A 13,713-nucleotide genomic window follows, 5' to 3' on the forward strand; every position below is an offset into this window, starting at 1 on the left:
GATAAATGTAATTTTTTATTCAAATTGAAATAAACAAACATTAAAGTACATTTTTTAGTCTTTAATTAAGTTGTTGTTATTAATTAATGAAAATGGCCATGTGAAGTTGAAAAGTAAATAAACTTGTAATTCATAGGAATTTTAAATAGACAAGAAAGTTTAAATTCATTCGTTATCCTATTAAAAGAAATTATTCTTAAACTTTAGTTGACCTGAATCATTTTGAAATATAATGAAAATCTAAATAACGTTGTACTGAGAGATAGTACATAGAATAAGATACACTAGTTAGATCATTCGTCAGGTAATAAAATTGATTAAATATTTGGGTTTGATGTCTCGTTAGGTTCTTATTTTCGTCCAGAATCTCAAATAGGTTACTTCTTGTTCGACTTCTTAGTTCGATCCTTAATTGAATCAAATAAAGGATTATCATCAAATTGGTCAAATGTCGTTAAAGATGGTGTTACGTGACATTAAAAACGTGTGTGAAGTGTATTTTTTTTATTTTTGAATTAAAAAATGGAGTGCAAAAATAGGAAATAAAATTTAAACAAGATCAAAGTGGGCAAAAGAAATTAAAATAAGTGCACCAGTCCCTCTTTTTTCCGAAATCGAAATCAAGAGAAAGTGAGTTTTAGAGTTCATGGGAGAAAACAAAATCGTTGTTGCAAAGAAAGGGGCAACTTCTCGATTGACATTTCCTCGTCTCGCTTCTTCTTCTTATTACACAACACTCTCTCAACGGATCTATCTTCACATTTTTCCTCTTCTCTTTCTGAGTCATGAACAAATTAATCAGTTACCCCCGTTCTCTCTGTTGAATATTGGACTAGGCTTTTCATGCTTTTGTATTTAGGTTTGTTTTTTTTTTTGTTTTTTTTTCGCGTCTTGGGCACTGCAATTAAACTTTTAAGGTTTAATGTCCCGGTAGGTCCTTATTTTCGTTCGGAATCTCAAATAGGTTCATTTCTTTTTTGGTGTCTCAATTGGGTCCTTATTTTTGTAAAATTGAATCAAATAGGGGCTTTCCGTCAAATTGAGAAGACGCCGTTAAGGAGGGTGTTACGTGACATTCTGACAGTGTCTTTTTAAATGATGTGATATTAAAAACGTGTGTGAAGTGTATTTTTTTAATTTTTGAATTAAAAAATGGAGTGCAAAGAGGGAAAATAAAATTTAAATAAGGGCAAAGTGGTCATCTCATTTCATAGAACACATGGAAAGGTCCAAAAGCACTGCAAACACCAAACATTGCGCCTGGAATGTCATCCTTCATCTTCTCCGGTAGCCAAATCACACTTCCAAGGCAGCCACCATAGACAGAACTGTAAATTGCAGGAATCCAATCGCGAGTTCGCCCAACATTTTCACCACTGCGAGACAAAATCAGAACCTGCGAAAATTCCCAAATCAAAAACCAGAAAAAAGATGTATGTGAACTGATGCAAAATTGACAAAAAAAAGTTGAATCTGCGAAAATTCCCAAATCAACCGCCATTGTGAAGAATCTTCACTAGACCACCTCGTCAATGCCGCCGCAGAGACCACCCAAACACACAAGCGCCTCTTCGCGAGCTACTCGCTAGGCCGCCACCAATCGTGATTCGATATCCACTATCTTCGCAACCTGAAACGAAGAAAAACCAGAAACGGTAGAGGAACCCTAAAACGTAGAAAAATCCCCAAATCAGCGAACCCTAGTCGCTCAAGCACGATCGAGACTCAGGAGGTGAAACTCAGGAGCGTGATTCCCTTCGTTTTCCACCATCATCGCGAGAGATAAGCACTTGCAAAAATCAAAACGCAACCACAGGAGAAATTTTTCTTTCGTGCACAAAGATCTCCATGACAATTGACAGCAGCACACTTCACGGTGCAGACAGAGGAGGCAGAAGCAAGCCTTCCAAATCCCAATTCTGAAACCCTAATTTGGGTGAGGAAGGGGCTTCCATGTGGCAAGCCCCATTAGATACTTAATTTAATTTGATTTCTCAACTTTGTCCTTATATTATATTTCAACCCTGTAAACTTCATTTTTTAATTCAAAAATAAAATAAATACAACTGAGACACATTTTTAATGCCACATCATTTAAAAAGACATTGTCAGCATGTCACGTAACACCCTTCTTAACGACATCTTCTGAATTTGACAGAAAGCCCCTATTTGAGATTCCGAACGAAAATAAGGACCTACCGAGACATTAAACCAACTTTTAACTATTGCAATTGCTTTACCGAGTCAGGTTGCAGACTTTAGTGCATATAGGTGAGTCACAGTGGTTTGGAAGTTATTATAAAGTAATGATTTAAATAACTTAGTTTTTTATTCTAATTTCATTCTTTCTCTCACTTTCCTGCTCAACAAGTTCCTCTCTGTACAGGTTGCTTCTTTTTCTTTTACTTCCTATGTCATTGTTTCATCGTCTTTCTGTTCAAATCATTTGTCTTTTCCACCAATTAATCACAAATTCCAGAAAATTACTTATAAATCAATTTATGTTCATTTTCACCCTTTAGAGTTTATTTATGCAAACAACTTTTAATTAGCTTTTACTTCTCCACCAGATTCAATCTTAAAGTACCGAACATTATACCATTTATGTTCAAGGTAAGAAGTGATAACAACATTAGAGTTGCGATTCCTCCACCCTAAGTATATATTCCTAGGAGTCCTAAAACTCAATTTGCCCCATTTTGATTTTGTTTTCGCAACTGTAGAGGAGAACAAGGCTTTTGATTTCCTAACTTTGCCCTTTTTTAAATTATATTTCCACTCTGTATACTTCATTTTTTAATTCAAAAATTAAAAAAATACAATTGACACACGTTTTTAATGTCACGTAAATTAAAACTATATTGTTAGCATGCCATGTAACACTCTCTTTAACGGCGTTTGATCAATTTGATGACAGATTTTTATTTGATTCAATTTTACAAAAGTAAGGACCCAATTGAAACACTGAACAAGAAAATGATCTATTTAAGATTCTAGACGAAAATAGAGAAGACATTAAACCAAATTCTTTTGTCAAATTATTTCTTAGTAATGCTTTATTGAAAACCTTGGGGTGATGCCTTTATGATGGTATGTTTGGTCGACAATGAACAACTTCAATTAATTATCTGCATTTTCTTATGACACTGCTGAGATAACCATTGTTTTTTTTCCTGAGTAAAACAATTTTTCTCTGGATTTCATACAGTATTATGTTGGCAACTTCTCAAGCACATCTATTAAGGATACTTATTTCTATCTATTATTTTCATCAACTTAAATTTGAACTGGTAATTTAGTTTAATAATCAAAGAATAACACTGCAAGCATACGTAGAGTGAATGGTTCAATTAATCTAAACCAAATTTCATTGAGTGGATCAACTTTCAAATGTAACAGTCCATATCATATCCTACCATTCATTATTTAACTTTTAGATTGTAGACTTTTCAGTTCAAAATCTGTCCAAATCATTTCAAACCAAACTATACTGGAACACTAGCACACTAATTGCTACCTAGCAACTTATATTATAAGTTTAATTAAATATTGCCAAAAAGTCTTCTGAAAATAGTTCTTTTTAATCTTTCTGATAAATTCACATTTGAAAAGCTGTCGAGTTGAATTTCTTTGAGATATTGTCATAATGAGATTTTTCTAGATACTGTGTTCTGCTTTGTCATGTCAGGTTGATATTAATTATAAATCTTGTTTTGTGAAAAAGTTGATTGTGTGATTAATGTTTAAGTGAAAATGAATGGTAGTATTTATTTTATTGCACTCAAAATATTGTGAGAAGGCTTTTGACTTCCCTTTTTCTATAATGTATTTTCACAACAAAAAAACCCTCTTCTATGTTTTCTTCCGGTTTTTCAACCATTACAGTTTTTCTGATTTTACAACATGGTATCAAGAACTCATTGATTTTAGGGGTCTCTGAAAGAGTGAAAACCAGTGAGAAAGTCATACACAAACCACAAAAAAATATCCATAAGAAAGGATGACATCAAACAACAACTCTTGACCTCCACCTCCTACTTTTGTTGGAGAAAATTATGATTTGTGAGCTACAAAAATGAGAACTTATTTGAGAGTTTAATCATTGTGGGAAGTGGAGGAAAATGGAAGTAATCCAGGCCCTTTATCAGACAACCCAACAGTTGCTCGATTAAGATTCCATAGTAAAGAAGTGGCAGAGGAAGGAAAAAACATTTGTCATTATACATGCAACAACACACGATGTTTTTATAAAGATATTGGATCTTGAGACAACAAAAGAGGCTTGGGATAAGCTCAAGAAGGAGTTCCAAGGTAATGAAAGAACAAGGAGGATGAAGGTGCAAAATTTGGAAAGAGAATTTGAAGCAATCAAAATTAAAGAATCTGAAACAATCAGGGAATTTTCTGACAGACTTTATGAAGTGGTTACTCAAATCAGATTGCTAGGTGAAGAACTTAAAAATGAAAGAGTTGTGGAGAAAATTTGTGTCTTCTGGCGAGGTTTGAGTAAAAAACCTCCTCCCTTAAAGAAAATAAAGATTTTTCTCAGATTTCACTAGCAGAACTTGTGAATGCTTTGCAAGACACTAAGTAGAGAAGATCACTGAGAATGGAAGAAAATGTCAAAGGTGCTTTTGTGGCTAACAACAAAAACAAACCTTAAGGAAGAAATAGATGAGTAATTACCTTTTGGTGGAAGAAAGGCAATGGAAAAAAAGAAGACAACAACAACAAAAGAGGTTGGAAAGAGAAGTTTTCACCTTGCTCTCAAAATTATTATTGGTTCATACCTGGAGTCAAATGTAGGGCCAGCAATCAACTTGGTCATGTAGAAAAGTGTGTGAAATCAAGGCAAGGTAGCAAGGACAATAAGTTCAAGTTGTTGAACACCAAGAGGATATTGAGGAGCACTTATTTGTTGCTTTTTATTATTCTGCCAATAGCAGCAGAGAAGCTTGGCTAATAGACAACGGGTCATATGATTTATGATGCAAGTTTTTTTTAAGGAATTTGATTCGCACCTACTTCTCAAAAGTCATTATTGGCAATGGAGAAAGTGTTGATGTTAAAGGCAAATGAGTAGTTACTGTTCAAACTCTTCAGGTACTAAGTACATTTCAGATAGATGTTTCATTTGTGTCTGATTTAAGTCAAAGTATTTTGAGTGTGGGACAAATGCTCGAAAAGAATTATACTTGCATTTTGGAAATATGAGATGATCCTTATGGATGTGAGATAATGTCTATAAAAATGAGAGGGAAAAACTTTCCTTTAGAATAGAAACAAACTGCTAGGCAAACTTTTCCAAGCAAAGTAGAAGCCTCATGCAAAAAACAATTTGGAGTAGACAATATCAATATTCAGAAATTCAAGAAGATTTAGATGATTTTACAGGGATGAGTTGAGTGTTTTTTCTCAAACAAAAGTCAGAGGTGTTTGATGTTTACCAAAAGTTAAAGCTTATGGTTGAAAATGAGGCTGGATGCAAAATAAAAAAGCTTATATCTTATAATGGAACTGAGTATGCAGTAAGGGAGTTTAAACAATTTTGTGAGAAGATTGGAATTCAACATCAATTAACTGGTCCTTACACATCTCAACAAAGTGGGATGGATGAAAGGAATTCATAACAAAAAACTCTGGCTTTACAACCATTACAGTTTTTCTGATTTTATCACAGATATCACAAGTGTCTGAAATTCCTGATAAATTTTCTTACTGATATTTCCACTAAAAGAATTTAATATATAGAAAAAAATTATTTGGGGAAGCCGAATTGCACTTGTTTGCAACCATTTTCTACAAGAATTCGGAAATTTTACTAGATTTTTTGTGCTGTCTCTCTACTATACCTTCAAAATATATTGTACCTGCAAAATATATTGGTTCACACTGATTTTGATATTTTAAAATATATTAAAAAGAATTATAATATACCAATATCGATATATTTTTATTGTTCAGTAAAAGGAAATAAGACTAAAAATATACCAAAAGTAAAAGAAAACTAAGACTGAAAATATTAAACATCTTAACTTAAGGAAATAAAGAGGGCACATGCACTTAGAGCCAATGCTGTGGATTTTGCTGCAACAGATATCGGTAATCTTCCCTCATCTTTTCTTAGGAAGAGTCCTTGGTACACAGGTACATTGATGACAACCAAAACCCCACTTAGAATAACTTGCAATGCCATTGAATCCAACATTCTGAGACCCCCTTCAGTGATGAACATTTGTTTTAGGAACATGCCAAGAAGGCAAAACAAATTGAGCATTGCAAGTGTTGCTAGCACAGTGAGCATTGGGGATGAGTTTCCAAACTCTATGATGTCTTTCTCATATCGTTGGGAAACTTCTTCTTCTGCTACCTTTGCAGATACTACGAATGTTGATTCTGAAAAGCCAAAAGACTTCAAGATGGTATCAACAAAAGCAAAGAGGTAAGAGCTTGTTCTCTTGTACAGCCATATCCGTAGCTCATTCCACCAACCCTTTATTGTGCCTCCTGACCACAAAAACTCCATCAGGCAGTAAGAGCAATCGCCAAGAATCACATATGCAAAAGGTATGAACCATGGACTTGACATCTGATCAATGAAACAAGGTAAAATTTTGATACATGTCAAAACCTACAAACACAAACGTTCACATGATTTTATCTATTATCTTAAAAGAGATATTCAGTCCAGTGAAGAACGTCTTACATCACATTCATACCTGTGGAAACAATGGAATGCCTTTGAGGAGATAGAGTGAAGGAATAATGCAGTAATATACAGTTGGCCAGCAAATAAACACCCACAGGTGATAGTAACAATATGCCATTTGGAGGCCAGGACTGATTAATCCATAAGCATACCATGCTGGACTATGCTTGGAAAGCAAAATTTGAAAGCCCCCCTCAGACCATCTCTTATGTTGAACTAGTGCTTCTGGCAAGGTGTTTGGAGCTACACCTAAGAAAGCTTTCCTTTGAGGATTATAGAAAACTGATTTCCATCCTCTGCATTTAATAGACAATCCTGTCATAACATCCTCTACTGAACAACCATATTGCAATCCCATCTGCAATCAAATATTCATATATCTTCAATAGATTAGTCATTATACTATTATAAATAACTTCTTTATTATTGTGAGAAAAACTATATATGTAAGTCATACAATCATGCATGGAAAGAGAGGGACAATGAGAAAGAATGTGACCTCTTTTCCCCATAAAGTGTTTTTCTCAAATGTACAACTAGCAAGAGCCTTTGATTGTTCTTCCAGTTCATGCAAGCTTACTTCTTTCATATCACCAATATTCTTGTATTCATTCCAATCTTTCTTATATTGGTCACTGAACTTTCTTCCACACAGTATCTCTCTTCTGTGAAAGCAGCCTGTTCCAATATACAAAGGCCCACCAAGTGAATCCAAACCATGGAATTCCACCTTCAATGTTCAAGATTCAAACCATCACAAACTTTCATTTAGGTAATCTACATTGCAGAGTGCCCTTTTGTCAAAGAAAACAATGCAAATTAATCATGAACAACTTTGGTTTGATAAGCAAAAATCGTCAACTGACTTACCTCATAGCTTACTCGTAGAGCACCACCATATAGATCATTCTTGGTGATATTCTCAAAACACTGTGGAGTCTGCACATAAGCAATCTCATGGCCCTTATCTTCATCCATGAAGAAGCAGAGTGCATTCCTTAGAGATTGAGAATTGTTTGAGTACATGTCACAATCTACATTAAGGATAACTTCCCCGTTGCTAATCATTGATGACACTCTTATCTGCATTTAGGACCAAGAACACATACAACCAATGATTAATTTCACAGCATCATGCACAAAGCTTACCATAAATGTTAATGCATGATAGGTATATACAATACCAATGAATTCATGGCTCCAGCTTTGAAGTTATGTGCAACTTGAGGTCTCTTCTCACGAGCCAAATATACCAATAGGGGCATAACTTTCCCATCTACATCTTTGGCACTCGAGTCCGTTTCGTGTAGTAATATCTATAAAGAAAATAATGCATATTATACCAGGCATAAGTATAGCAGTACACAGAGTAAACATTAATATTGAAACATTACTTTTAATATTATAATATTAAGTGAAGCATCATGTTAGCCTCTATAAATAAAGACTAAAATATTAGTTAATGAGACTAATGTGGAACTTTATTAATATATATATTGTTAAAATAATACATTAATTATCAGAATAGCTAGTTTTATAAACCAAAGTGCTTAGGAGAAAGTGTCATACTTGAAGAATTGTGTCATGGTCTCTTCGAGAAGAATATGAATCCCACTGTGAAAACCCTTTATGCTCTGTGTGTACTTCTTCTGGTACTCTACCCATCTTGACTGCATTTTGTATTCGACTTTCCATATCTTGGTACAATTTCTGCACTTTAATTCCATGCATTAATGACTTGTTTTATGGTAATTTTTGCATATGTCAAGTACAGACAAACAGTTTGTGATAATTATTTAAATAAAAAAGTGGATAAGGTTTGTGGATACCATAAGCATTGGGATCCAGTCTCAAATGCATAGATGTGTACAAATTGTTGGGATTTTGTGACTCAAACATCATTTGATTGAAGGAGTCAAAGCAGTTAAATAAAAATATATTTTTATCTTATTTTTAGGAAGATTTTATGCATTATTTAATTAATTAGATTTTATGCATTATTTAATTTATTAATTTAGGAGATATTTTTCCAAAGTTGATTACAAATGATGTACTATAAATATTTACTGTTTATGCTCAATAAAATGATCAGTTTCCCTTTTATTCTTTTGCCTCTTATACGGTAAAACCACAACAATTGGTATCAAGAGCAAAAAAGATCTTACAGGATCTGTGATATAACCCACAAACACCTACAACCACAAACACCTACAACCACAAAATAGCCACCACATATAAGATGGAATCTCAAACATCCTTTACTACCGTTTCTATACCTATATTTGATGGACAACACTATCAAATGTGGGTTGTCAAAATGGAAGCATATCTAGATGCTAACGATGTGTGGGAAGCGGTAGAAGAAGACTACGAAGTGTCTCCCTTGCTAGATAATCCTACGGTTGCTCAAATGAAAAATCACAAAGAAAGGAGGCTTCGAAAATCCAAAGCCAAATCAATTTTGTTCACAGCCGTATCTCCAGTCATTTTCAACAGAATAATGACGTTGAAAACGGCATATGAAATCTGGAAGTTTTTGAAGGAGGAGTATGAAGGGAGTGAGAGAATCAAAGGAATGCAAGCTTTGAATATGGTTCGAGAACTTGAGATGCAAAGGATGAAAGATTCGAAGACAATCAAAGATTATGCAGACAAGCTCCTCGGCATTGCAAACAAAATACGTCTTCTTGGCACTGATATTCCTGATTCTAGAATTGTTCAAAAAATACTTGTAACAATTCCAGAAAGATATGAAGCCACACATTGACTTCCTTGGAGAACTCAAAAGATCTTTCTACTATTACCTTGGCAGAACTTTTGACTGCACTTCAGGCTCCAGAACAAAGAAGACTCATGAGAGAAGAAGGTCATATTGAAGGGGCATTGATAGCTAAATTTATGAAAAACAAGGGTAAGTCTTTCAACCACAAAAATGATAGCAAATCCTTTCATGTTTTTCCATCATGTCCTTTTTGTAAGAAAAACAATCATCCAAAGACGAAATGTTGGTGGAGGCCAGATGTGAAATGCCATAAATGTGGACAGTTAGGACATGTGGAGAAAATCTGCAAGTCATCAAAGATACAAGAGAATGTACAAGCTGTTGTTGAAGAGGGTGAAGAAGAAGATCTTTTGGTTGTTTCTTGCTTTGCCACTGCAAGATCAACAGAAAGTTGGCTAATTGATAGTGGTTGCACGAACCATATGACTTACAATAAAGAATTATTCAAAGATCTTGATGCAACCTATAACACAAATGTCAGAATTGGAAACGGAGCAAAAATAGCAGTGAAGGGCAAAGGAACCATCGCGATCAAAGGTTGCACAGGTTTGAAATTAATTACTAATGTTCTATACGTTCTGAAATTGATCAAAACTTGTTGAGTGTTGGCCAACTTCTAGAGAAAGGTTATAAAGTTCTATTTGAAGATAAAACCTGCATGATTAAAGATTTAGACAATAAAGAATTATTCAGAGTTCGAATGAAAGGCAAAAGCTTTGCTTTGAATTTGATTGATGAAGAGCAATTTGTTATGCACAAGGTTGAAGACAATATGCAGGTACAAGGGCTTCCCAAAATAGAAGAGAAATCACCCGAATGCGCAACTTTGCAATATGAAAAACAAACAAGGTTGTTTTTTCCAAAAGACAAATCTTGGAGAGCAACAAACAAACTGCAGAATGTCAAAGAACCTAAAAGAACACCATCTCTGAATGACAAGAAAGTAGAGCTAGTGGGTGTTAAAGTTGGTGAAAGTCAAATTAAACCAGAAAAATTAGAGGAAGAAAAGCATCCTAAGACAACTCTTCCCGAAGCAGAAGCCGAAAATGCGGAAAAGCCAAAAGATCAACTATAAATAGATGAGAAATTTGCAAAAGATTGTAAAGACGTGAAGACTAAGCAAGAAATTGTGATCGGGACTTCCAAAAGTGAAAAAACTTTAGATGATATAGTCAAGGACGGAAAAAACTTAGTATATGCTGACTTTGAGTCAAGGAGGAGATTGTTGGGATTTTGTGACTCAAACATCATTTGATTGAAGGAGTCAAAGCAGTTAAATAAAAATATATTTTTATCTTATTTTTAGGAAGATTTTATGCATTATTTAATTAATTAATTTAGGAGATATTTTTCCAAAGTTGATTACAAATTATGTACTATAAATATTTACTGTTTATGCTCAATAAGATGATCAGTTTTCCTTTTATTCTTTTGCCTCTTATACGGTAAAACCACAACACAAATTACTATGGGTTTGAAGCATTGATAAATATTTATTCTTCTATGAAAAGTTCTTGCCATTCTTTTATAAGATAAAAATGATATTTTTTTCAAACTTTTTAATATATCTTATTAAATTTACTAAAGTTGACCGAGTGATGAGATAAAAACACTTGATTTAAGACTATCACTAGTAAAAAAAAGTTATAAAATAGTCAATAAAATAGCAGAAAAGAAGTGACCTTGATGGTGACCAACTCTTTGGCATGGGTGGATGGGTGAATGGTTTTGAAATAAGCAGCTGGTGAGGTGGGGTCCACCTTGAATTTCCTGCAGAATGGAAGCCATTGTTTTGCAAAGATGGAAGCCTCTAAGAGAGCATAGAAGGTAATATCTGATCCAGCATCATCTGAAAGATACACACTGAGTTTGTCTGGTGGATACTCATAAGCCATAACTGATAGCACTGTGTTAATAACCATCACTGGTGGCTCAATTCCTGGATCTGCTGTACACACAAAGATGTCCACTTTTGGTAACACCTTCTCATATCTGTTTCAAAAACATACACTTTATTTCTCCTTTTTATATTTCTCTATGGCATTTCACTGTACTAGGAAGAAGCATGAAAGGGGAAAAAAGAAGACATATATAAACTTGTTTTATCTGTTTAGTTTCCTATGAATTATGCAGATGAGTTTATAAGATTTGGATTTAATTTTATTTTCATCAATCATGTACACATACTAAGTATATAAATTTCTTGTTTCAAAATTAAAAATTCAAATATATGTATTTTTAGTTTTAGTATTAGATTATAAATTGGTGAGTCCCTACTCAAAACAAAATAAAGTATAATGATTTTGATGGCACACCATTATAAAGAAAAATCACATGACGGTGTTATTTTTGTTTAAAAACACACAGCTTTTATTCTACTCACATGTTCACAAACAAACAAAGTCTCATATTAGATAAAAATATGAAATAGAAAAAACAAAGTCTTATATTAGATAAAATATGAAATAGAAAAACAAATCCGTAAAAGCTTTGTTCAAAGCACATAATATCTTACTAGAGACATATATGGATATGGATGTGTATATTAAACCTACACAACATGGTTCCCACATGACAAAATGCTACAAATGGGTACCTAATTCACCTTTTCTTCCACAGACAACTTCATGCAAAATTATCACCAAATCTATCAATCCTATAACATTTCATAAACTTTACACCTCACACTGCCTAAGGTAAAGCCTAACTAAAATATAAATAAATCCTTTTGTACTTCAAAAATGAATTAACATTAAAAAAGTTGAACAAATTTAATGAGTGATGGAAGAATTTTAGATTTTCGGAATTTGTACATAGATTTTTTAGAGTTTCCAGAACATGGGATGAAGTTTGCTTAACTCACTATCACAAAACATGTTTATAAGATGAAGTGGAATCTCAAACCGAAGAATTTAGAAGAGAAAACAAACTGAGACTATTTTTTAGTACCTGAAATGAGTTGTGTGATATATCTTAGTTGAAGTCATACAAGTCAGCATGATCAATTAATCACAAGTTTTGTTATGTTTTTGGATGTTATTGAACTTGAATTGATGATGGGTAAAGTTTGAACCTGTTTTGAAAGTAAAGTAGTGAAAAAAGGTGTAGAACAAGAGAGTGCATGGTGTACCTTTGAGATAGCCTTTGTCTGAAAGGTTCCCTGAAGAGAAGGTTCCATCTGAAGGGGTGTCTGAGAAGCCAATAAAGACCAAAGCATAGCTCAGCAAAAAACAAGCCAATCCAACCCCATTTCCCAACTTCACTTTCTCTGGGTATGTGACTCACTCTGAAAACCCAGATGAAGCAAATCCCCACAAACAATGATAAAGAAAAGATCTTGTAAAAGACCCTTCCTTTGGCTCTCTTTGTCTCAAACAATGGAGAATGCTCCACCGCTTCCATATCTTCGTTTACTTTCTACTCTCTACTTTGTTAACTCTTCTACTATTTATACACTAAACAACACTTTGTTATGGTGAAGAGCCATGGTAGTAGAGTTTGAAGTTGATACGATTCTTGAGTGGTTGATATGGGATATACTGATATTAGCCAAATAAAAAACAATTATATTCACTCCACGTTCCTCAAAACGCCTATTTTCGTAGCAAATGAGAGGCCAGAATTATTGGAAATTCTTTTACCTGAACTTCATAATCATGTTTGCTCCAAGAAACATAACAAAAAATGCTGATGACCATTGTTTTAAAATATTTTTTCTTTATTTCTCCTACAGGAAACATCCTCTTTTGTTTATTTTGCATTCATGTTAGTAAAGGCTGAGAGGTTAACCTTTTATGTTTTTTTTTTACCTTTTTATGTTTTTAATGTAACACAGAGCAACCGACAATGACATATTTGAGATTTTTTAATTTTAAAAATTTCATATATAAATTAGATTTCTCTCTGTATTTAATTCTTAGAGCTTTAAATAAGTGTAATTTTTTATTCATATTGAAATAAACAAACATTAAAAATACTTTTTTAGTCTTTAATTAAGTTGTTGTTATTAATTAATGAAATTGGCTATGTGAGGGTTGAAAAGTAAATAAACTTGTAATACATAAAAATTTAAATAGACAAAAAGTATAATGTTTAAATTCATTCTTTATTCTATTAGAAGAAATTACTCCTAAACTTTTGTTTATCTGAATCTTTTTCAAATATAACGATAATCCAAATGGTGTTATTTTGTAAAAGAAAAAAGTATTTCGACATTTTTATT

The 13,713-nt window shown here is 33.3% G+C and overlaps 1 protein-coding gene across 2 annotated transcripts; it reads right to left on the reverse strand.

Moving 5' to 3' along the window:
- Window positions 1-5,932: 5,932 nt before the first annotated feature.
- On the reverse strand, window positions 5,933-13,011 carry LOC124824904 (cellulose synthase-like protein E1). 2 transcript variants are annotated; one of them, XM_088116609.1, is made up of 8 exons: window positions 12,622-13,011; window positions 11,174-11,483; window positions 8,279-8,419; window positions 7,894-8,025; window positions 7,580-7,792; window positions 7,209-7,439; window positions 6,720-7,067; window positions 5,933-6,631 (listed from the first exon to the last, which is right to left on the reverse strand). In XM_088116609.1, the coding sequence occupies exons 1-8, from the start codon at window positions 12,891-12,893 to the stop codon at window positions 6,032-6,034; spliced, it is 2,247 nt and encodes a 748-aa protein (XP_087972735.1). In that variant the 5' UTR covers window positions 12,894-13,011; the 3' UTR covers window positions 5,933-6,031. The 2 variants fall into 2 exon arrangements, with proteins under 2 accessions (XP_087972735.1, XP_087972736.1); XM_088116610.1 differs by having other exon boundaries at window positions 5,933-6,589; window positions 12,622-13,008.
- Window positions 13,012-13,713: the final 702 nt, after the last annotated feature.

This window comes from Vigna umbellata, chromosome 5 (assembly GCF_029865625.1).
Source record: "Vigna umbellata cultivar VRB3 chromosome 5, Vumbellata_1.0, whole genome shotgun sequence".
NCBI classification, from domain to species: Eukaryota; Viridiplantae; Streptophyta; class Magnoliopsida; order Fabales; family Fabaceae; genus Vigna; species Vigna umbellata.